We start from the raw sequence: 22967 nt of genomic DNA, 5'->3' as shown, positions 1-22967 counted from the left end.
TCAAAGGGATAATAACAGAGGTTTGAAAAAAACAAGAAAATCATACCCTTTTTTTACCTTTGGCATTTACACATAAATACGTAGCTGGTGAAGAAAAAGTAGTTAGTTTTAGGAGATAACAAGGGAATATAATCAATGCTAACAAAAGGGGTCCAAGAAATTGGCACGATAGCCTCTCCCCTTAGTCGAGGCTCGACTCCTTTCTCTTGAGCCCTCGGACAAAGGGTTTGTTCGACACTTTAGTCACTTTTGACTACACCTTCGAAGCCCACAATTCTTTGTTCGATATTTGAGGATTCTATTGATATAGCTAAGTTTAGGGCATGTTTCTGATATCATGTTAGGAATCACGACTCTCCACGATGGTATGATATTCTCTACTTTGAGCATAAGCTCTCGTGGCTTTGCTTTCGGCTTACCAAAAGGCCTCATACCAAGGGAGACGTATTCCTTTACTTATAAACCCATGTCCCAACAATCCTCAACACTTCCTGGTCCTCTCGTGCTAGGGAAAGGTTCTTTCAATACTCTAACGCCCATACCGGATATGGACCGAACTATCTCACGACGTTCTGAACCCAGCTCACATACCGCTTTAATGGACGAACAACCTAACCCTTAGAACATACTACAAACCCAGGTGGTGAAGAGCCAACCGCTATTTAAAGCCACTATGAATACGCCCATCAAATCTAATAATGTCAAGTTGGGTATTATAGAACGCTCCATGTTTTATGATTTGAAACTTGAACTCGAGACGTCATGTTACTCATTTCTTGCATCGAATCTCTTCCTTTCTCTTTTTTATTATTAGGAAACAAAAGGATGAAGCAAGAAAGAGACCATAACATACATAATCCTTGAAAACCAAAAGTCAACAAAAGCGCTGTGACGCTCACATGTTCTTCATCGATCCAAACCTCTTCTCTTTATCTCCAAATTTCGTAGTGTTATAGAATTTCAAATAATCCTCAAACCTATAGCCACCAGGATACAGAGCCTCCGCCGCCGGTGAAACAACGGCGTCGCTCGCCGGATTATAAAACGTAGCAATCGACAGCCGACTCCCCTCCTTCTCCGCCAAAACGCGGTGCAAAACGCTCTTATATTTGCCGTTGGTCAGAACCTCGATTTGGTCGCCGATGTTGACGAAAATAGCGTTGTTCTTGGACGGCGGGATTTTGAACCACTGGCCGTCTTTCTGGAACTCCAGCCCCGGGACTTTGTCGTCTTGCAGTAGGAGAATGATTCCGCCGGCGTCGGTGTGCTCTCGGAGCCCTCTCACGAGCTCCGGCCGAGGGCATTCTGGGTATTTCGCTACTTTTGTTCCGACAGAAGGCCCTATAGTTCCATTGAATAGCTGCTTAATATGTGTCTTTTGCAGGCCAAGATTCTCGCACATTAACTCTGCAAGCTTCTCTGCTATCATTACCAGCTGAGGTATATACTCTTCTTCCATTGCTTTGCTGTTCATCTATGATTCGTTAGTTCCTTCACAAAATATGATTTAATTTAGCTAATTTAGAAGGGGAAATTACCAAAGATGATCCGAGATGTTGGGAAATCGAGAGATATTAGAGGTTGGTTTATGGGAAATGAAGAACGTGGATTCCCAATCCACATCAAATAATTGAATTTTGCCCAAGTTTTTGGCCATTTCTGAATCATAAAACTTGTCTTTCATTGTCTCATCATAGTGTGTGTTCACCAATAGCTTCACCTTCTCCAACACAGCTTCTTCAATTCCATGATTCTCTATCTGCGCAACAAGAACAGATATCCATTTACATGATGAACACGAAGAACAGATATTAAAAAATATGAAGATGGTACCATAAAGAAGCCCCAATTGAGGCAAGCGTCGTGAAGGACGGACAAGGCTCTGGCCCTGTTGTCTCCGTTCACCTCACTGAAATCAATGGTGGGGATGTTCATCTTCATACCCAAGTGTAGAAGAATGGTGAAACGTGGGGAGTATATATAGCCTTCCTCTTTTCGATTCTCTGGAGATTACTCTTTTCATCGTTGTAACAGAAGTAAGATCGATTGTACTCACACACCCATGAACATAAATTAAACAAAGAGACAAGATTTGTATAGACCTTCATTACGGTAATAACCAATCACTATGACAAAAGTGTTTACAAATGTATTTCTCACACGGCAACGCAACGTCTCTCTTATAAAGTTTCTCTCAATTGTCTTTAGTCAAATACAAAATGACAATGACTCCACGTCTCAAAATTTAGATATGTATCCAAATAGTTTATTCAAAAGCTTATGTGACTGTCATATACTCTACTTTAGTGATAGACAATGCAATAGTAGACTACAATGTTGAACGTCGACAAATAAGTTCATCAGCCATAGTGAACATATAACTAGTAGATACTGTTGGATGATGAAAGTCCCGCATCCGCTAATTTAGGGAATGATTATAGGTTTATAATCAAATAATACTCTCTCCATTAGTATGAGGCATTTTGGGGAAGCCCAAACCAAAGTCACGAGAGCGTATACTCAAAGTGGACAATATCATACCATATTTTTGTTCATGGGTATGTAAGTACAATCGATCTTGTTTCAACTCCCGCTATAACATCACAGCATTCAGATACAACCGTTCATCGACCAAGAAGCATGAATTAAAAAATTCAACTGGGTAATACAGCCTTTTATGACTCTGTGTGCTGCTAACAAAACTGGGCATTCAAAATCATGAAATCAAAAGCTTTGAATTTACGATACCAGGGACGCAAACCTTTTGAATTCACACATTTCGGCTTTAGAGGGGCAATATTGGAAACACATCATTATTATTTGATTTTCGTAGGCATTAAAATAAAAAGTTTATGTCTAAACACATTGCATCATTTAATTCCTCGCCCATAGTTTAGTTTCCATTAATTCAGCGGAGAAATAAACAATAATTTTAAATTTCCAAGAAATTTATTTTAGTTAAACAAATGGTTTAAATTCCAACTTGGCNTTTTTTTTTTTTTTTTTTTTTTTTTTTTTTTTTTTTTTGTTTCATTTAATTTTGTACTAAAATGAAAAGATTTAAAAGATTTAAAATACAAAGCAATTTATTTATTTATTTATTTATTTAAAGATTAAAATAAGTAATAATTAAGAAACATTTTTGTAAATATTTATTCGTTAGAAGGGTAGTTTTGTAAATTAACCTGATTTAAAAGTAGTTTTTACTTTGCAATTGTTTAAAAAATAGTGTTACTTTTATAAAAGTTAAAAATATTCCAAAATTATCTTTATGAAAAAAAAGATTATTCAAAATGTTGTTCTTTTTTACTCGATTTAGACATGAAATAAAAAAAATAATTATTAGAATGTTAAAATTAATTTTTTTTGGGAAGAATATAATAATTTTTTAAGTATTTTATTTTAGAATTTAGCATAATTCTATATTTTTGATTTATCTGTTGTTTGTATCGTCGTCGTTTTTAGTTCACTCACTGCACCTCCTAAAGCCGGCTATGCCAGTCGGCAAGCTTCGATTTTCGTGTCAGTCTCCGGCGACGGCGATGGAGCCTACTGCGNGTGATAGACAATGCAATAGTAGACTACAATGTTGAACGTCGACAAATAAGTTCATCAGCCATAGTGAACATATAACTAGTAGATACTGTTGGATGATGAAAGTCCCGCATCCGCTAATTTAGGGAATGATTATAGGTTTATAATCAAATAATACTCTCTCCATTAGTATGAGGCATTTTGGGGAAGCCCAAACCAAAGTCACGAGAGCGTATACTCAAAGTGGACAATATCATACCATATTTTTGTTCATGGGTATGTAAGTACAATCGATCTTGTTTCAACTCCCGCTATAACATCACAGCATTCAGATACAACCGTTCATCGACCAAGAAGCATGAATTAAAAAATTCAACTGGGTAATACAGCCTTTTATGACTCTGTGTGCTGCTAACAAAACTGGGCATTCAAAATCATGAAATCAAAAGCTTTGAATTTACGATACCAGGGACGCAAACCTTTTGAATTCACACATTTCGGCTTTAGAGGGGCAATATTGGAAACACATCATTATTATTTGATTTTCGTAGGCATTAAAATNTATTTATTTATTTAAAGATTAAAATAAGTAATAATTAAGAAACATTTTTGTAAATATTTATTCGTTAGAAGGGTAGTTTTGTAAATTAACCTGATTTAAAAGTAGTTTTTACTTTGCAATTGTTTAAAAAATAGTGTTACTTTTATAAAAGTTAAAAATATTCCAAAATTATCTTTATGAAAAAAAAGATTATTCAAAATGTTGTTCTTTTTTACTCGATTTAGACATGAAATAAAAAAAATAATTATTAGAATGTTAAAATTAATTTTTTTTGGGAAGAATATAATAATTTTTTAAGTATTTTATTTTAGAATTTAGCATAATTCTATATTTTTGATTTATCTGTTGTTTGTATCGTCGTCGTTTTTAGTTCACTCACTGCACCTCCTAAAGCCGGCTATGCCAGTCGGCAAGCTTCGATTTTCGTGTCAGTCTCCGGCGACGGCGATGGAGCCTACTGCGAACGACGACGAGACGTGGCTGTGGGCGCAGATTAAAGCCGAGGCGCGACGAGACGCTGAGTCAGAACCGGCGTTGGCGAGCTATCTTTACTCGACGATTTTGTCACATTCATCGCTTGAGAGATCGCTTTCGTTTCATTTAGGGAACAAACTTTGCTCCTCTACTCTTCTTTCCACTCTTCTTTATGATCTTTTCCTCAACGCTTTCTCCACTGATCCCACTCTACGATCCGCCGCCATTGCGGATCTGCGAGCGACTCGAGAACGTGATCCGGCATGCGTTTCCTTCTCACACTGCCTCCTTAATTACAAAGGATTCTTGTCGTGCCAGGTTAGAAGTTGCAATTTCCAATTTGCTCTTGAATTTGGTGAAATGGCGTTTTTTCTGTTGTTTGAATTATTAGGGATTGAAAGCATTTTGCCCTAAATTAGGGATTCTTAGGGTTTTGGTTTCATTGGATGAAAATTTCATCGTTCGATTGATTTGAACAGACTCTGGAATTGATTCGAAGATTGTGATTTTTCTGAGTTGACTGGCTACTACTACTACCGGATCACGAGAAATACGAAACTAACAATATAATAAAGAATACGGATTTCCCTTTCATGTACTGATTCTTTGTTTGAATATAAACTAGGAACAAGTATAACAATCTGAATCATATTATGATTTACAACTAAACTATAGAGGGAAAGAGAAGTAAGTTCCTTATGTTAAATGCTTTGTGTTTCTTTTGTTTTGAACATTATATGAATATATATGGACTACTTGATTTTACTGATACAGTTAGTGATTTCTGTTTTAGGCTCATCGTGTGGCTCACAAGCTGTGGACTCAATCACGCAGGCCGCTAGCTCTGGCACTTCAATCTCGCATCTCCGATGTCTTCGCCATCGACATTCACCCAGCAGCAAGGATTGGGAAAGGCATTATGTTGGATCACGCCACCGGGCTAGTAGTAGGTGAGACTGCAGTGATAGGCAACAACGTATCAATTCTTCACCATGTCACTCTTGGAGGGACAGGAAAGATGTGTGGAGACAGGCACCCAAAGATCGGCGACGGGGTTTTGATCGGCGCTGGAGCCACAATTCTGGGCAATGTGAAGATCGGAGAAGGAGCTAAGATCGGCGCGGGATCAGTGGTGCTCATTGACGTGCCACCACGGACGACTGCGGTGGGCAATCCAGCACGGCTGGTGGGAGGGAAGGAGAAGCCATCGCAGCTGGAGGACATCCCTGGAGAGTCGATGGACCATACGTCGTTCATCTCGGAATGGTCAGATTACATAATTTGATAGTACTTTATAGCATGAGTGATATGCATTTGCACCTCTCTGGCATTTTCATGGCTGTAGCAGCCATTAGAACAGGATACATCGACCTAGCTTTATGGTTTCCCTTTTCGTTTATTTCACACTCTTTTGCCACTGTGCTTCTTAATCAGTCTCTTGAGTTTTGGCAAATAAATCAAATGCTAATTAGCTTCAAACTAGCATACTCCTTGGTTAGAGTTACCACATTATTTTTAAAATTATTTCAAAATGATTATACTTGTTAAACTAGAATATCAATTGTTCACGATTCACAAACTCATCACTTCCATATATTTCTTACAAACGTCAAGTATTATTCGGATTATCAGATCATACCGCCAATATTCGGGTTATCATTGTTGGATGATAAAAGTCCCACATCGGCTAATTTAGGGAATGATCATGGGTTTACCTTAGCAAAGTCATGAGAGCTTATGCTCAAAGTGGACAATATCATATCATTGTGGAGAGTCGTGTTCGTCTAACAAGGTATCAGAGTCATGCCCTAAACTTAGTCGTTCCCATAGATTGATAAATCCTCAGATCGAACAGAGCCATGCCCTAAATTTAGTCTTCACGGCAGTCATCGTACCATTGTGGAGAGTCGTGTTCGTCTAACAATCATATCATACCATACCATACTGCCAATATTCGGGTTAAGGGCTTCTAATTTCAATTTTAGGTTTGATATAACATTTTAAAATTTAAAATTTTAATTACGGTAGAATTAAAATATAAAAAGAAAATCCTGGACATTTATGAAGTCCAGATATTTTGTTTCTACACGTCCAATTATCGCAACAAAGTTCTTGGCCATCTTCTGGGCTCTATGCCCCCACCAACGCTCTTCCTTTTAAGATAACAAAAACAGCACACCAATGGCTTCCTCGATTCCTTCTCAGACCGCTCCAAACTCCATTATCACTACCAATTTCACATCGCGAATCATCCCATTTCACTCTCCCGCGGTCAAATCCTTCCGACCCAAGCTCTTCTGCCCTAATGCTCTCTCCAATTCCAGCAACCGGAAGCCGGCTCGCCGGTACGACGGCCAAACCACGACGAACACTCTCTCCAAATCTCAGAACCGGACGAGCGATTCTGTTCTTAGTCTTCCGTCGACGGTGGATTTAGTGGCTCTATGCGAGGCGGGTGAGGTAATGGACGTTCTGGAATTTATTGGCCAAGGTGCTCATCTTGATTATGGTATTTTTACTGCTTTGTTGAATTCTTGTTGCAATTTTAAGTTGCTTGAGGCTGGGAGAAGGGTGGATAGGCTGTTGAAAGGGACGAAATTTAGTGGGGATGTGGGATTGAACAATAAATTGATCGAAATGTACTCTTGTTGTGGCTGTATGAAAGATGCGCGCAGGGTGTTTGATAAAATGCCTGACAGGGATATTAGGACGTGGAATTTGATGATCAAGGGGTATGGAGAGAATGGGGAAGGAGATGGTGGATTGGCCTTGTTTGAGCGAATGAAGAATGTGGGGTTGCAGCCAAATTCTGAAACATTTCTAGCGGTGTTAGCAGCTTGTGCCATGGCTGAAGCTGTGGAGGAAGGTTTATTTTACTTTAACTCGATGGAAAATGAATATGGAATCATACCTGAAATTGAACATTATTTGGGAGTTGTTGATGTTCTTGGGAAATCTGGCCATTTGATTGAAGCAGAAGAGTTCATTAAGAAAATTCCCATCAACCCCACAGCCAAAATCTGGGATGCCCTTAGAATCTACGCTCGACTGCATGGAAACATCGAGCTTGAAGATCGAGCCGAAGAGCTGATATTCTCTTATGACCCGTCCATGGCGCCCACGGTTGCCAAGCCACCGCTCCCTCCCCCAAGGAAGCAATCGGCCACCAACATGTTGGAGGAGAAGGACAGAGTGAGGGAGTTTAGATGTGCAATGCCTTACAAAGAAGAGGGGGAAGGGGGGAAGCTAAAAGGATTGAATGGACAAATGAGAGAAGCAGGGTACGTGCCAGATACAAGATATGTGCTTCATGACATTGATGAGGAGGCTAAACAGCAAGCTTTGCAATACCATAGCGAGCGGTTAGCCATTGCTTACGGATTGATCAGTACGCCTGCGAGAACGACGCTGAGAATCATCAAGAATCTTCGGATCTGCGGCGATTGTCACAATGCAATCAAGATCATGTCAAAGATTGTTGGAAGAGAGTTGATTGTTAGAGATAATAAGCGGTTTCATCACTTCAAAGACAGCAAATGCTCTTGTGGGGATTACTGGTAAATACATCAATTGTATATACACAATCATATTTTGGCTTCCTTCGTAATATTTACTCCATTGTTTTTTATTTTCTCGTCTTTCCTTACTGACTCTCTACAATGATATGATATTGTCTACTATGAGCACATGACTTTGTTTTTTGTTTTTTCGAAAAGCCTCGTACCAATTCATACCAATGGAGATGTATTCCTTATTTAGCGGATGTCGAACTCCTCCTCGCCGAGAAGGTCAAGGGTAGATTGAAAGATAAATATTCATAGTAAACATTAGATTTTGAGGATTCGGGTTCTAATGCAAATCAAAAAAAATTCCATATGTTAGACTCTTTTTGTTAATATAGATAAAGTTATTCATATTCTTTTATGGAATGTAATATAATAAAGGTTTTATGGGGAGAAATGAGAAAATTTAAGAAGAAAGGGTTAGAAATGAGAATAATTAAATAATAAAAAAATTATTAGTCGAAATTATGCAAATAAATATTAATATTTAATTAGAAATGACAGCACATCCTTAATATTAAATTTCCTAAAATACCCTTTGGATTAAAATTTGTGTGGGCCGAGGTGAAATGAAGCAGGCCCAGGGTTGGGTGGAAGAAGTCCTCGCTCCGTAGTCCGTCGTTCCATTGAAATTCTCAAGATCCCAATTCCTCATTCTCTCTTCTTCACGGTGTCGGAGCTCCACTTTCTCCCACTAGCGGCGACAGAAAGGAGGTCAGTTCCTCAATCTCCTCCTCCCTCATCGTCTCTTTTGCTATTTCTTGAAGCTGAACGCCTTTCAAATTCTATTCTATTTTCTGATTTCTAATTTTCCTTTTTCCATCCGTTTGCTCCCCGATTGATTTGATCCTTGGTTTTGCCTTTTCCTGTATCCTGTGTTTTTCTCTTTCGTTTATATCATCTTTTCATCTTCTCTGTCGTATAAATACTGTGCCTTATTTGTATAATTGTGGAAATCTCTTCTTCTTTTTCTATGTCTTTGGATTGTTGTTTCGGATATTCGACATTGGAATTTGATTAGGGTTTTAGCCGTTTCTTATTTTGAAAATTGGCTACACTAAAACTTTCTATTGCCTAAGTTCGGAGGGAAAATGTCTGTGATTTAGGGTGCTATTTATGGCGGAATGGTTTCTCTGGATCTTATTTTCCGACGCATGTGACGGTACTAAATTTCAAGTTACTCCATTTTGCCTGCTCGACGTTGATTTTTGTGCTTAACGAAGAAACATATTTTGTCACGCGGCAGTGGTTTTCTAGATCTCTTTTCACTTCTGATTTTGTCTGAGAAGCCATTTTTTTGGGTATTTATTCATTGTTAGGAACGTCAGGAAAATCGATGTTTTGTAGAGGTTGATAAATATGTTGTTGTTTTCTAATGGATTGAGAAGTATTGTTTTCTTTTCTTTAATTTTTTATCTCTTGGCTGTAGTTTTCTAGCTTTCTTTTGGATTTAATGGCGTCCAAGTTGCATCAGTTGCAATCCAAGGCTTGTCAAGCTTCTCAATTTGCTATCAAGCACGGGTCCTCCTATTATAAGCAGTTGTTGGAGAAGAACAAGCAATACATCCAAGAACCAGCTACTGTGGAGAAATGCAGCTTGCTTTCAGAGCAGTTGTTTTATACTCGTCTTGCTAGGTTATTACCTTCAATACTCATGCTATTCTTGCACCTTTTCCTTGGTTGTTGAAGAATTCCTACCGTTTTCATGTTCATGTGGTCTTGGGATTATACCTATTAGCTTAGTTTTAGTATCTTACGCTGGCATTCAACTGATACAATTGTGTTTTAGAAACTCGTCTGTTTCTATATTGATTTCAACTTTGCTTCTAAGCATTGCACCACTTGTTGAACTGCGTAGCTACTCGTGAGAATTATAGTTCATTGACCTATTTCCATTCATGGAATAGTATACATATTTGATATACGCGGGAATGAATCCCCTGTCACCTGTAGCACTGTGCTTAGTATGATAGCATTTTTTTTTTTTTCCTGAAAATGGGTGCATGTTCTGTATTATCCCCCACCCGATGTTCATATCCTAAAATACTTGTCCTAAGCTTCACTTCATTGCTTTACTCACTGATTTTGCACATTACGTTTATAATGCAGCATCCCAGGCCGATATGAATCATTCTGGAAAGAACTTGATTGTGTTAAAAACTTGTGGAAGAACCGGCAGGAGCTGAAAGTTGAAGATGCTGGCATCGCTGCCTTGTTCGGGCTTGAGTGTTTTGCATGGTTTTGTGCTGGTGAGATAGTTGGAAGGGGCTTTACATTCACAGGTTATTATGTCTGAGGACATTCATAGTCATTTGTGGAAGGGATGTGACAATGGCGAATTCCCTTCTCTTTTCTGCGGGTACTTCGCATATAGTTTTTTTCTTTTTTTTTCTTTTTTTTTTCTGTTTTGAATTAAGTTGAGAATTCTGCGAGCAACTCTGATAGATTAATAATAGCCCATGAATTCCGAGGGGGACTATAAAGGATTCTTGCGTTGTTCAAATTGATGCATGTTCTTGATAAATCCAGTTACTAACTATGAACTGGAAATCTGATTTGGTGAAACCTCCATAGAAGATGTGGCTTTTGCTGCAACTTCCCTACATTTGATGATGTGCAGGTTGTACGTTGAACAAGAGGTATGTCACTGTGCAATCTTTGTATTTGGGTGTTCCATTCGAAACCTTCAATATCAAATTCATCTCTTCCATGTGAAAGTTCTTAAAATCACCTCTAGTTTTGAAAGGATTTTGGGTTGTACGTTGAGGATCGGGTTATGACCTGAGAATCTGTAATAATAGCCTATAAGTAAGCTACTTATATGTGCAAACCTAGTAGTTCATACCAAAGTTGAGGGGTTATGAAATGGCTTGAGAAAGAAAAAACTTTTGAAATGGGTTTTTTTTCTTTTCTAAATAGATGAGTCAAATTCATTAAAATTGAGTAAATCTATGTGAAATAACTCTGCTGTGAAATGGTATGGTACCATGTGTAGTTTGATATGGTCTATGAAAGACCCCTTTAAAAGGAAGACACCTGATGAAATGTTTGCCCATGCTGTGACACACGTACGTTTCACAAGCTAGTTCGTTTAAGCCACAGAGCTGGAGAGGAGAGCGGACATCATGCCTGCCACATGGCCTAAGAGTGGTATAGAGCAGACACCATGCCTCCTACATTTTGTGGCATTTCCACTCTTTCTCGATTAGACGTCATTTTGGAGTGTGGATATAAGACCTAGAGAGTATTTGGTGGATACAAAATTGGTAAGCTTTTGTCTTCCATATAAACGAACTTAATTCTAGAATCACATGTCGAAATTCTTGTCGAAAACCCGACTTCTGAAGTTATGGTTGGGTAGCCTCGTGAAAGGTAGTGGGTATGTAAGTTTACCATGAATGAAATTTATTAATAAAACAAAATATTTATAGAAAAAAAATATCAACTTGTGATTAATGGCTTTTTTTTAATAGATTAGTGTCTATTTTTAATATCCCTAGAAATAGACTTGGTAGTAATAGGTCGGCCCACTTGAAGTTAGGGCCGAGCTCAGTTTCGTAGGTTAATTTTAATTCACGTACTTAATTAATTATTAAATTATTACAAGCCCTAATTTAAATATTTACAATAAAATAAAATAATTTAGTAGACTGCCCTACTATAAAATTAATTCATTGTAATTTAATAATGTGAAACTTTTAGACGTAATTATCAATTTCTATTTTAACCAAAAGGTACCTATAAAATTAATGTCAGGACAAAAGAAGACAAACATGTACTTGATTAGCTATTTTAGTAATTGAATTTAATGGTAGTTTTAGTAATAAATTATTATATTAATATAATAATTTATATGTTTTGGTAATGGCATATGAATTATTATATCAATTCAACTAATCCTAAATAAAATAGGATTGAGATTATGGAATGGAAGTGTCCAAATCAAAATTTAACCTTTAATAATAATATAATAATTAGCGACTTATTAAATAATTATAGAGCTAAAATGGAAAATAAAGTCAGACAAGCCTCTTTAAATTAATTACCCACCCTACCATTGCTACCCAACTAATTTTGCTTAAAAAACCTATTAAATTTATTATTTTCTCAAATTTTAATAATAATAAAGGAACTTTATTATATTATTCACCACAATATGAATTAATTTGTATATTTAAAATGTTTTTTTTTTACTGTCATAAATTATTATTATAAAAAAAATCATAACAATAACAATATTTTAAAGCTTTCTACACCCGCATAACATAAACTCAAAAATAAATACGAAAAACAAACAAATATGAATATTAAATGACCCTCACGAGATTATTAAAACCTACAATGCTATTAACAAGGTCAAGAAGGGTTATTTAAATAAAAATAATAATAACGATAATAAAATATTTTAAAACTCATTTTAAGTTATAATACGACAAATCGAACAATGTGATTTGAGAGTTTTCAAAAAAATAAGAGAAAAAAAATGAAGAAAATCGGAAAATCGTGAAGTTTCTTTTGAAGTTCACATGCGCACTAACCAACACAATTTCCCAAAACGACAAGTCGTTTTTCATTTCGATTCTATCTTACTAACTCTCTGTGTATATTCTCTATTCACAGTGTTCGACACCAAAATTACATCTCAATCCTTACCTTCTTCTTCTTCGTCTTCTTCGTCTTCTTCTTCTCCACCGTAAACCCTAACCCTAGCCGTTTTCATTTCCCCTACGTTTCAGAAAATCTGTTCCTCGTCGCCGATGAACCTCGCTAAATCATCCTCATCCCAACTGGATCCCTCCGATACGGACGACGCCTCCTCCGACTTCCATAACTTCCATTTCTCCACAGTCGCAGAATCGATTTCCATCAGTTTGATCCTCGCTCCGTTCATGTCCACGCTTGCCATCACCGACGAGTCCGATTCCGAGAAAGATGAACCGCAACTCTCTTCATTTCCATTGATCGTAACGAACGACGACGATGATTGAAAAATCATCGCCGATGAGTACGGATCGTCGATGAACTTCACTTTCTCCGCCATCGGTCGGCTTTTCTCAGCGTCGTCCAGAAGCATCATGAGTTCGCCGACTGTCTCCTCTTCCACCGAAATCCATGCCAGAATGTCGTTACCGACATCCTCCACCGCCGCCGCCGCTCGCGGCCTCTTCTGCGTCGAGTTCTCCGCCGGAACAAAATCATGCCTCTTCCGCGTTTCTTCCATGAGAGAGAGAGAGAGGGGGAAAACAAAATGTGGAGGTCGCTGAGAGTGTTGTGGAAGTCTGAGTGTGGTGAATTTATTAGAAAAGTGACGAGGCGAAAATACATCCATCCGGTTTGTTAGGTTGTTTTTGTAATAATGCAATCTCGAGGCAGCGTGTAAAACGTCGAAATAATCTACACCGTCCATTTCCCGGCCCCACCCTCCAATACCACGCCAGCCGTTTGATGCACGAAACTGTCGTTTTCAATAATTTTAAAAAGAAAAAGGCTACAAAAAACCAAAATATTTGTTGCTTACTTTGTAATGTTTATTTTCTTGGGTTAATTATTATTATTATTATTATTTTATAAAAATTGAATATAAATATCAAACTAAGTTTAAAAAAAATATTAAAAAACCACTACTTCGTTGACCCCGGCTATTAGCGTGAAACTTGCAAAAGGTGACCCATCAGAGTGCATGTGTACACGTGGAAAGAATAAGACAAACGAGGTTTAATGCTATAGTACAATTGAGAACTCTGATGAAAACATTGAATTAAAATAAAAATTTGAGAATTTTTGTTGACCGCTCACTCTGCTACAATAGATCATTATGTCAGTAGAGTGACTCGATACATTGGCTTAAGAGAAAGAATTCTTCCATATTAATTCAAATATGTTCACGGGTATATCTCAATTTTTTCATCATCATCTTTCATAAGAGTTTGAGTCATATCTCGGTCTCAGTGTATTTAACGCTTAAACTATATATGAATNTAATATATAAATATTACCAATATATTAAAGATTGCTAAAAATATATATTTCTAAATAAAAAAAAAATAAAGTAATTTAAAATGCATTCGGGTTGAGGTTGGGATGAGGAATCAGAATAAAAATCATATAAATTTTATCCAAAGGGGGCAGAGAAAGCGATGGGAGAGTGCCACGTGGAAGATATGATGACGTGTCAGGTCGGGACGGGGTATCGTACGGTGGTAAATAAAAGGGTGGAATTAGGTAGGATGGATCATAGATGGGAAGAATAGGTGGAATCTCCAAAATGGGCTGCTTAGTCAAAGGAGAGAGGAAATGGTCAAAGGGCAAAAGCGTCAAAGAGAAATAACAGTAGTGTGTGTGGCGGCGACCATTAATGGAATGCAAAGGGTGTGTACGACTATAGACTCAGAAACCTATACTCCATTTCTTCCCTACTATCACACCACTATTTGTCTCACTATCACCATTAAAAATAATAATAATAATAGAAAAATTAGCATCGGGTCGGGTCGGGAGACCGGGTATAATAATGGGCCATGGCCCAACAGATCGAACGAGGCCCATAAATTTACTTTCTCCGTCGGACCTTATTATGGGCCTACAAACCCACCTAAAAATTCGGCCCAACAGAAGATCTTGATCTTATCCAGTCCAAATAATAAAAAATATATATATATTGTTGTTAATGGACCTGATATTGTGATATCAAATCAAGAGTTATGAGTTGATGCGATATATTTTAATTAAAAATGAAGAAATTTATTAGAATAAATAAATAAATAAAAACAGGTTAAGTTGAGAAGTGAGGTAATTCACGTGGAAGGTTTGGAAATGAGATGGGACAAGGAGACATCCTTAGAACTCCTCACCTGCTTTCCTTTCGACAAAACATTGATTTGAGCTCATTTTGGATTCACTTGTTCCCATGTTTTTTTTTTCTTTTTTTTTTTCCTTACCAATTCATTAAATAATTTTATTAAAATTATTAAAATGGTAGCATCAACTCAAGTATAACTCAATTTATTAAAATATTATATATTTAATTTTTTTAATTTTAAGAAGCATAAAAAAGACAACTCCACAGTGTAACGGTAAGTTTGACCAATTACAAGAACCAGATAATATAAAGCTTAGAGTTAGCAAACAAATGTGAGAAATTTCTAGGAACGACAAGNAAAAAAAAAAAAAAAAAAAAAAAAAAAAAAAAAAAAAAAAAAAAAACTCTTTTATCGAAGAAGTCTGTATTTTCCGTGTTAAAACAAGTACATTCGAAATTACCTACAAATAGACGTTGTAAAATCTAATATTTTGTATATGAGATTGGTCGCAATTATTAGGTAAAAAAACTCTGTGTTGAAGATTATCAAAAAGAGTAGTCTCACATCAGCTAATTAAGAGGAAGATCATAGGTTTATAAGTATAGAATGTTGTCTCTGATACGATGAGTATTGAGTATAAATTATTTTAAAAGTAGACAATATTACACTACGGTCAATATCTGAACATATTTTTTAAAATAAAATTTTAAAAAATATTTTGGAAGAAATATGGTATCAAAAATTGATGATTGATTGTCAAACAACCATGCCACGTGCACAATGCTACAACACATGAAAAAAGTTTAAAATGTTTTTTTTTACGAACATAAAAAAATGGTAATATCAAAAGCATAAATGAAAATTTAATAAATCATTAGTTAATTTTCAGTCTGATAAGCTTAATTAATTGATATTAATTTCAAAAGCATACAAAGTCTTTTGGTTAAATAATTCCATAAAAATAAATAATAAAAAAACAAATAAATGTTTTTTTTTAATCCGTTAGTTAATTTTCAGTCTTATCCAAGAAGACAACCATCTTCATCGTTAAGAATTATTGGGAGTGAGTCCGTGTTAAGGATAGTTGACCGTTAATTATAAGACAAATATATAGATATTTGCCTTACATTACGGGTTACCATATTTGCCCTTCTATTAGAGGGAAATATATTGCATTCATTTATTATTCTTTCCTTTTATTACTATTTCCATATTATTTGTAATTTATCATATTTCTGTAAATGATTATAAATAAGAGAACTCTCACCCCATTTAGGTGTGGTGATTCAGCAAACATTCACAGTCCGGTTAATTTAATGGAAGATCAAGGATTTATAAGTGAAGAATACTATCTCCATTAATATAAGGTCTTTTGAAAAGCCCAAAACAAAACCACGAGAGCTTATGGACAATATCGAGTATTTTAGTTAAATAATTCGATAAAAAAAACAAAAAAATGTTTTTTTTTTATCAGTCACTGTTATGTTTTGTTTATGTTTGCAGCAATTGTTCCCAAATACGGAAGCATCCGCATGTCTTGGACGTGACACCTCCCTCCCAAATCACATCTTCAATTTCTCCTACCACTATACCCTTTTTAGCCTCCTAACTTTGTTGCTCGATCGACAACGATTTTGAAATATATGAATTCATAAATATGGACGAGATTCGTTTCATTCCAACTTTACATATATGTTCAGACGTTTAAAGCATCTTTTGTCAAATTTAAATTAACTATTCGAAATGACGTTTTGGCCTTTTTTGTTTGAAAAATTTGGACGACAGCCCTCCACGTCATTAGTTACCTCAACATATCGTCAATGGTAAATATATGTTACCAATATAGAATGGTGTTTGTGTTTGATTTACATGTTTTTGTTGTTATTTATAGGCATGATGTTGGAAAGATTTTATAAAATCAATGTGATTTTGATTTTTGCTAACTTATTAATATTAATTTTGTCCTCATTTCGGCCAACATATTACACCACATACGACTTTTAAGGAGGAAATAACATGTGCCACCTAAATAATTATATTAATAAATAAATATGAATTGACGTATGATTTTACCTCAAAAACTTTTTTAAGAAACACTGGATTCTCTTTCGGGTAGGCCCTGAAAGGGGAAGGAAAGCTGGAATGCCAACATGCGTCTATTGTTGAATTCACTCGACCCAATAGTTAAAATTCCCACATCGGCTAATTTAGAGAATGATTATGAATTTATAGTTAAAGAATACTATCTCCATTGGTACGAGACCTTTTAGAAAATCCCAAAGCAAAACCATGAGACTTTATGCTTAAAGTGGACAATATCATACTACTGTGGAGAGTCGTGTTAGCTGCTAACTACTTTGCCACCACCGTGGCTCATCGAAATGTTTTTATAATAAAATATTGGTTGATACGATACCCAACCATATTGTAAATAATTTAAAATATTGAGCCATTAAAATGCGTTACGCACCTGCATTTCAAAATCACATTATTTATAATGTATGGTTTGATGGATAGAGATGCCCAGCTAATACTTTCAAAGCAAATGTACAATTTTAAATTATTATAATCAATGGAAACTTACCCATTTAACAAATCATCTTTGACCTAAACATCTCATATATTCTTATAATCTTGTTCCTCTTCAAAACCCAACAAAATAATTCTTAACACGTGAAAATTTCAATTCACTTAAAAAATGTGGGACTCGAACACTATTGAAAATTTGACCAAATCTTCGTATCTCGACTATACTATAGAAAGATCGCGAACGTGTTAGACAATTTTCTTTATAGATGTATAACTTTCGGGCTATCTATAAATTAAATAATATTTTTATTTCGCAGGGTTCATTTATATATGTCTTGTTTGCAACCAACCAAATCAAACCGTAGGCATCATAGCTGAATTTCGAAGGACAACATAGGGCCCGTAAGGTGATAAAAAAACAAGGGCATCTTTACAAGATTGTAAGGTGTTAAAAGGAGCAAGAATTTATAGGACAACATAGTCCCGATAAGGTTGAGGTTTGTCGTAATAATGCCAGACGTGTGACACGTTCTAGTAAGGAAGTGAAATAAATAGGAAAAATTAGTATAGATTGATGTGTCGGAGGTATGTCTAGAAATGCATGAATATGAGTTGATTGAAGTATGCCTATTCTAGTTGCTATTGCACCTCTCGTACATACCATAGTACTCAACATTACAAATCTTATTATATAACATTTTTCAATTATTCTTTTCATTTTCATTTAATTTAGAATTAAAAATATTTGTTGACTCATCTTAACCATTGAAAGGATCGGACGGTGGAGAGTAATCAAATAAATAAAATAAACAAAAATATATAAACGAGGGAGTGTTTCTGTAGCGCGTGTATTTCATGACGTTTGTTTCCACAAAATAATTTTATTAAATTAAGAAAAAGTATCCGAAACTTCCCCTTGCAAATCTTTGAAAACCAAGACGAACTCAATGCAACGACGTCGTTTAAGTCTTCCCTCACCAACCAATCTTAACCTTATGCCAACTCTTTTCTTTTCTTTTCTTTTCTTTTTTACATAAAAAATAGCCCAATTTTTCTCCCCAACTTTATTTCTTCTCAATTCTTTCAAATTAATTTCCTTATTATATCTAAAATATTTGACTTCCTACTAATATTAAATATTTTTAAAATTTTAAAATGTATTTACAGACACATTAAATACACTAACTTTACGAAACTAATTAAGATATGATGACAGGTTCAAATCATCCCACCTCCCATGTCAAGCTACACCCGACTTTAAATTTTTTTAAAATTAATCCTTTTTTGACAATTAAAAATATTAAAACTCATGACTCGATCCATGGATAGAATTGATTGAGTATTTACATCGTATTTTAAGGAAAAATTCTTAGAAACTTACGAATTTATTGATTATAATTCTACAATTATTTTTTATTAATATATATATATATATATATTTTTTGTCGTATTCTGATCCAAAATCTCTATAAATATTGGCTTAGCGAGCCACCAATTTCTTACCAACATTCACAAAACCCTTTATTCTTCTTTCCTTTGAAAAACCACCATGACGGAAAATCTCCCGGTTCATTTCATAGTCACTTTCTTCATAAACCGGTTAAAATCCAGCATAAACAAATCCAAGCCATGGATTACCTTACACCCGCAACCAAACAACCTTGTACACGATCCCCAATCTTTAACCTTAGCCTCCTCCGATTACGGGAATATGGTCAAAGAAATCCCCGCTGCGGTTCTTCAACCAACCTCCATAAACGACGTCGTTCACCTAATAAATTATTCCTACAACAACCCTATCCCATTTCCGGTAGCCGCCAGAGGACAAGGCCACTCCGTACGCGGCCAAGCCATGGCCAAAAACGGCGTTGTAATCGACATGTCGTATTTGCGGCGGAATCGGAAAACCCCTGGAATCACAATCTCCCGCCTCCGCTCTACCGGGGAGATTTACGCCGACGTCGGCGGAGAGCAGCTATGGATCGACGTGTTGAATGCGGCGTTGGCGTATGGGGTGACGCCGGTGTCGTGGACGGATTATTTGTACATCACGGTGGGGGGGACGTTATCAAACGGCGGGATAAGCGGGCAGAGTTTCCGGTACGGGCCGCAAGTGAGCAATGTGGTGGAGATGGATGTCGTCACAGGTATGGAGAACGAAACGACATGTAATTTTGTATTTAAATATAAATATAAATAAAAATAATAATAATTTATTTGTTCATACGATATTAAAAGGACAAGTTTGGCTGTTACATAATGTGTATTAAGTACAGACATTTTTCTACATATCATTAAATGATATGAGAAAGCTGTTTATTTTGTGGTCCCTAAGTTTGAACTCTAAAAAAAATGTATTTTTCAAACTAGGTGTTTCCAGTCTATTTTGTACAAAATAGACAGCTTCTCTTTTAAAAATAAATTATTATTGCATGCATGTAATTAATGATATCATGACTCTCGGTATGATATTGTCCACTCTAAGCATTAGCTCTCGTGGCTTTGTCATGACTTCATACCAATGGAGATAATATTTTTTTTTATTATAAACTCATGATCATTTCTTAAATTTGTAGGTAAGGGGAATATGGTGACTTGCTCTGCTAAAAAGAATTATGAGCTATTCCATGCAGTTCTTGGAGGTCTGGGTCAATTTGGGATTATTGCTCGGGCAAGAATCGCTTTGGAACCAGCTCCAAATAGGGTAATTTATTTATTTATTTATTTATGTAAATTCCAAAAATGGAAAAAGAAATCATGTTTATTTATTTAGTTATTTCCTTTTTTTATTTTATGGTTTTTTTTTTAATATTTAAAAGGCTTATTCTTATAATTATGGTTTATAGTTCTTTTCATATATATATACATATATATAGTAAGGTTTTATATAGTTTGTAAGGTTGATTAAAAGTAAGGAAGAATCTATGGATTATTCAATGGATGCTTCTAAACCACCCAACATATCATCGTCTTTGTTTGGGAGTGTTTCTGTCATTTCCAACCATCAAAACGGTGTCGTATCTAATAATACAAACAAATTCTGAATTAATTCTCATGCATATGTTTTACTATTTCTTAATCTCATGCTTTGTCTGCTAATTATGATTATTATTATTATTATTATTATTATTATTATTATTATGTATGCACGCATGTGAAATTCGAAGATACTGATGATGATGTGGAATTCGGTCGCAGGTTAAATGGATACGAATGTTGTACACTAACTTTTCTGCGTTTGTCAAAGACCAAGAGCGTTTGATCTCATTCAATGAAAGAAAACAATCGAATGCGCTGGATTATTTGGAGGGTTTGGTTCTGCTGCATCATGGCTCACCAGATACTTGGCGTTCCTCGTTCTTTCCACCGTCTGATCATCCTAGAATAATCTCTTTGGCTAATCAAAACTCTATTATTTACTGCATTGAAGTTGCTAAATATTATGATCGTCATACTCAGTCTACTATAGACAAGGTATAGATTTAATACTTTTCTCGCTCCCGATGTCTAAAATAAGATAATACTTATCTGTTTGTGTTGTTTTTTTTTATAGGATCTTGAAGTATTATTCGATGGGTTGGATTATGAGAGCGGGTTCAAGTTTGAGAAAGATGTAACGTACGTGAAATTTCTAAATAGGGTTAGAAGTGGAGAGCTGAAGCTTCAATCCCAGGGACTATGGAACGTTCCTCATCCATGGCTAAATCTCTTTGTACCGAAATCTCGTATCTTGGATTTTGATGCAGGTGTCTTCAGAGACATAGTTTTACGACGAAATATAACCAAAGGACCTATACTCATCTACCCAATGAACTACTCCAAGTAAGCTCGTAGAATAACGTTTTCTGTACCAAACGTATATAGATTATCGATTGATCGTAATTAATATTATGAATTGGTACGATAAAAATGCAGGTGGGATAGTAGAAATTCAACGGTTATACCAGACGAAGAGGTGAAAATGAAGACACAAAGACAATGGATCGACCATTTTGGTTCCAAATGGACAAATTTTCGAGACATGAAAATGAAGTTCGACCCTAAATATATTCTCTCTCCCGGACAGAGAATTTTCAATGTCTGATGTTATGTTTTTCCCCTTGCAGTGTAAGAAAACAAATACTATATATATATATATATATATAGGTAGGAGGCAGTAATTAGCTTTTTAACTTTTATTTTTTACCACGAAAGATGTTGAATTTAACTTAGAAAAGCTGGTAGTTTCTTGTCAAATCATTAAAGATTTTAATTTACAGTAACGTTTTGAATGTGAGTAAATATAATTATTATATTTATATACAAAGGTAATAAAATTGATTGGTAAATGTAAATAAATAAATAAATAATTAAAGGAGAAAATAAGTGTACAAATTATTTAAAAAATAATAATTTTATTGAAGTGCAGATTTGCCGACACACCCGAGACCCGACAGACATATTATTTGAAATCAAACATTTTATCTTTTTTTAATTTTTGTAACAATAATTTATATATTTATCAATTATTTTTCTATTTTTAATATTTAAATAATTCATTAATAATATATTTTCTAATATAATTTTTTTTTATTAAAAATGTAAAATCATGGACCTATTGTGGGCTCCCAATTACTCTGGAAAAGCAAGAACTAAAGGCCCATGCCCTAATAGAAACAGGCTAACTGATTCGTTGGGCCTCGCGACTTGGCCCAATAACTTTCGATAACCGAAGTTGTGACATCGCACAATAGTATGATATTGTCTACTTTGAGCATAAGCTCTCGTGGCTTTGCTTTGGACTTTCCCGAAAGGTCTCATATCAATTGAGAGAGTATTCTTTGTTTATAAACCCATGATCATTCCCTAAATTAACCGAGGTAAGACTTTCATCATCTAACACCTCCCCTCGAACAAAGTACGCCTCCCCTTAATTGAGGCTCAACTCCTTTGGAGTCTTAGTCATTTTTTACTGCCTTCGAGGAGCCTTGACTCCTTTTCTTTTGGAGTCCTTTGTTCGACATTTGAGGATTTACCAATCTATTGGCACGGCTAAGTTTAGGGCATGACTCTGATACCATATTAGACGAACACGACTCTCCACAGTGGTATGCTCAGGGCCTACTTCCACTCGACTAAATATACTAACGGTAAAAATATTTAAAAAAAAAAAAAAAAACTTGAAGGGTATTAATGAAACTTTCGAAAACTCAATGTATTCTTTTAACAATTTTGAAAGCTCGAGATTGTTTTCGAAACAAAGTATTCACAGTTCAAGAATATTATTGAAAATTTGAAAATTTAGGGTTTAGGGTTTAGGGAGAGAGTGAGAACGGGAAGAATGGTAAGACCCTCGAATTCAAATCCTCGCCAATGTTGACTTTGACCATCTCGACCATTTTCTTTTATAATTTATTAAATATATATATATATATATATATATATATATATTTTTTTTTTTACTTTTCTTTCCCTAATGGCTTATTGTCAAATTTGAAGTTGATATTAATTGGAAAACCCTTTCCC

At 35.5% G+C, this 22967-nt stretch overlaps 6 protein-coding genes across 6 annotated transcripts; 4 read left to right on the top strand and 2 right to left on the bottom strand.

The window, feature by feature from the left end:
* Nucleotides 1-776: 776 nt before the first annotated feature.
* LOC111798454 (1-aminocyclopropane-1-carboxylate oxidase 1) lies at nt 777-2052 on the bottom strand. The gene is made up of 3 exons (XM_023681609.1): nt 1834-2052; nt 1539-1759; nt 777-1466 (listed from the first exon to the last, which is right to left on the bottom strand). The coding sequence occupies exons 1-3, from the start codon at nt 1939-1941 to the stop codon at nt 896-898; spliced, it is 900 nt and encodes a 299-aa protein (XP_023537377.1). The 5' UTR covers nt 1942-2052; the 3' UTR covers nt 777-895.
* Nucleotides 2053-4430: 2378 nt separating this feature from the next.
* LOC111799275 (serine acetyltransferase 5) lies at nt 4431-6052 on the top strand. The gene is made up of 2 exons (XM_023682752.1): nt 4431-4888; nt 5364-6052. The coding sequence occupies exons 1-2, from the start codon at nt 4496-4498 to the stop codon at nt 5853-5855; spliced, it is 885 nt and encodes a 294-aa protein (XP_023538520.1). The 5' UTR covers nt 4431-4495; the 3' UTR covers nt 5856-6052.
* A 573-nt stretch (nt 6053-6625) lies between these two features.
* On the top strand, nt 6626-8256 carry LOC111799059 (pentatricopeptide repeat-containing protein At2g15690, mitochondrial-like). The gene has a single exon (XM_023682451.1). It carries the CDS (start codon nt 6752-6754, stop codon nt 8129-8131), a length of 1380 nt encoding a protein of 459 aa, XP_023538219.1. The 5' UTR covers nt 6626-6751; the 3' UTR covers nt 8132-8256.
* Nucleotides 8257-8739: 483 nt separating this feature from the next.
* Nucleotides 8740-10640, top strand: LOC111799060. Its single transcript, XM_023682452.1, has 3 exons — nt 8740-8847; nt 9563-9768; nt 10243-10640. Exons 2-3 carry the CDS (start codon nt 9587-9589, stop codon nt 10427-10429), a joined length of 369 nt encoding a protein of 122 aa, XP_023538220.1. The 5' UTR covers nt 8740-8847; nt 9563-9586; the 3' UTR covers nt 10430-10640.
* A 1982-nt stretch (nt 10641-12622) lies between these two features.
* On the bottom strand, nt 12623-13420 carry LOC111799012. Its single transcript, XM_023682389.1, has one exon. It carries the CDS (start codon nt 13352-13354, stop codon nt 12866-12868), a length of 489 nt encoding a protein of 162 aa, XP_023538157.1. The 5' UTR covers nt 13355-13420; the 3' UTR covers nt 12623-12865.
* Nucleotides 13421-19011: 5591 nt separating this feature from the next.
* Nucleotides 19012-21546, top strand: LOC111799248 (cytokinin dehydrogenase 3-like). The gene is made up of 5 exons (XM_023682721.1): nt 19012-19609; nt 20039-20166; nt 20661-20936; nt 21016-21284; nt 21378-21546. The coding sequence occupies exons 1-5, from the start codon at nt 19012-19014 to the stop codon at nt 21544-21546; spliced, it is 1440 nt and encodes a 479-aa protein (XP_023538489.1).
* Nucleotides 21547-22967: the final 1421 nt, after the last annotated feature.

This window comes from Cucurbita pepo, chromosome LG07 (genome assembly GCF_002806865.2).
Source record: "Cucurbita pepo subsp. pepo cultivar mu-cu-16 chromosome LG07, ASM280686v2, whole genome shotgun sequence".
Taxonomy (NCBI): Eukaryota; Viridiplantae; Streptophyta; class Magnoliopsida; order Cucurbitales; family Cucurbitaceae; genus Cucurbita; species Cucurbita pepo.
This window is presented reverse-complemented; position numbering and strand designations above follow the sequence as displayed.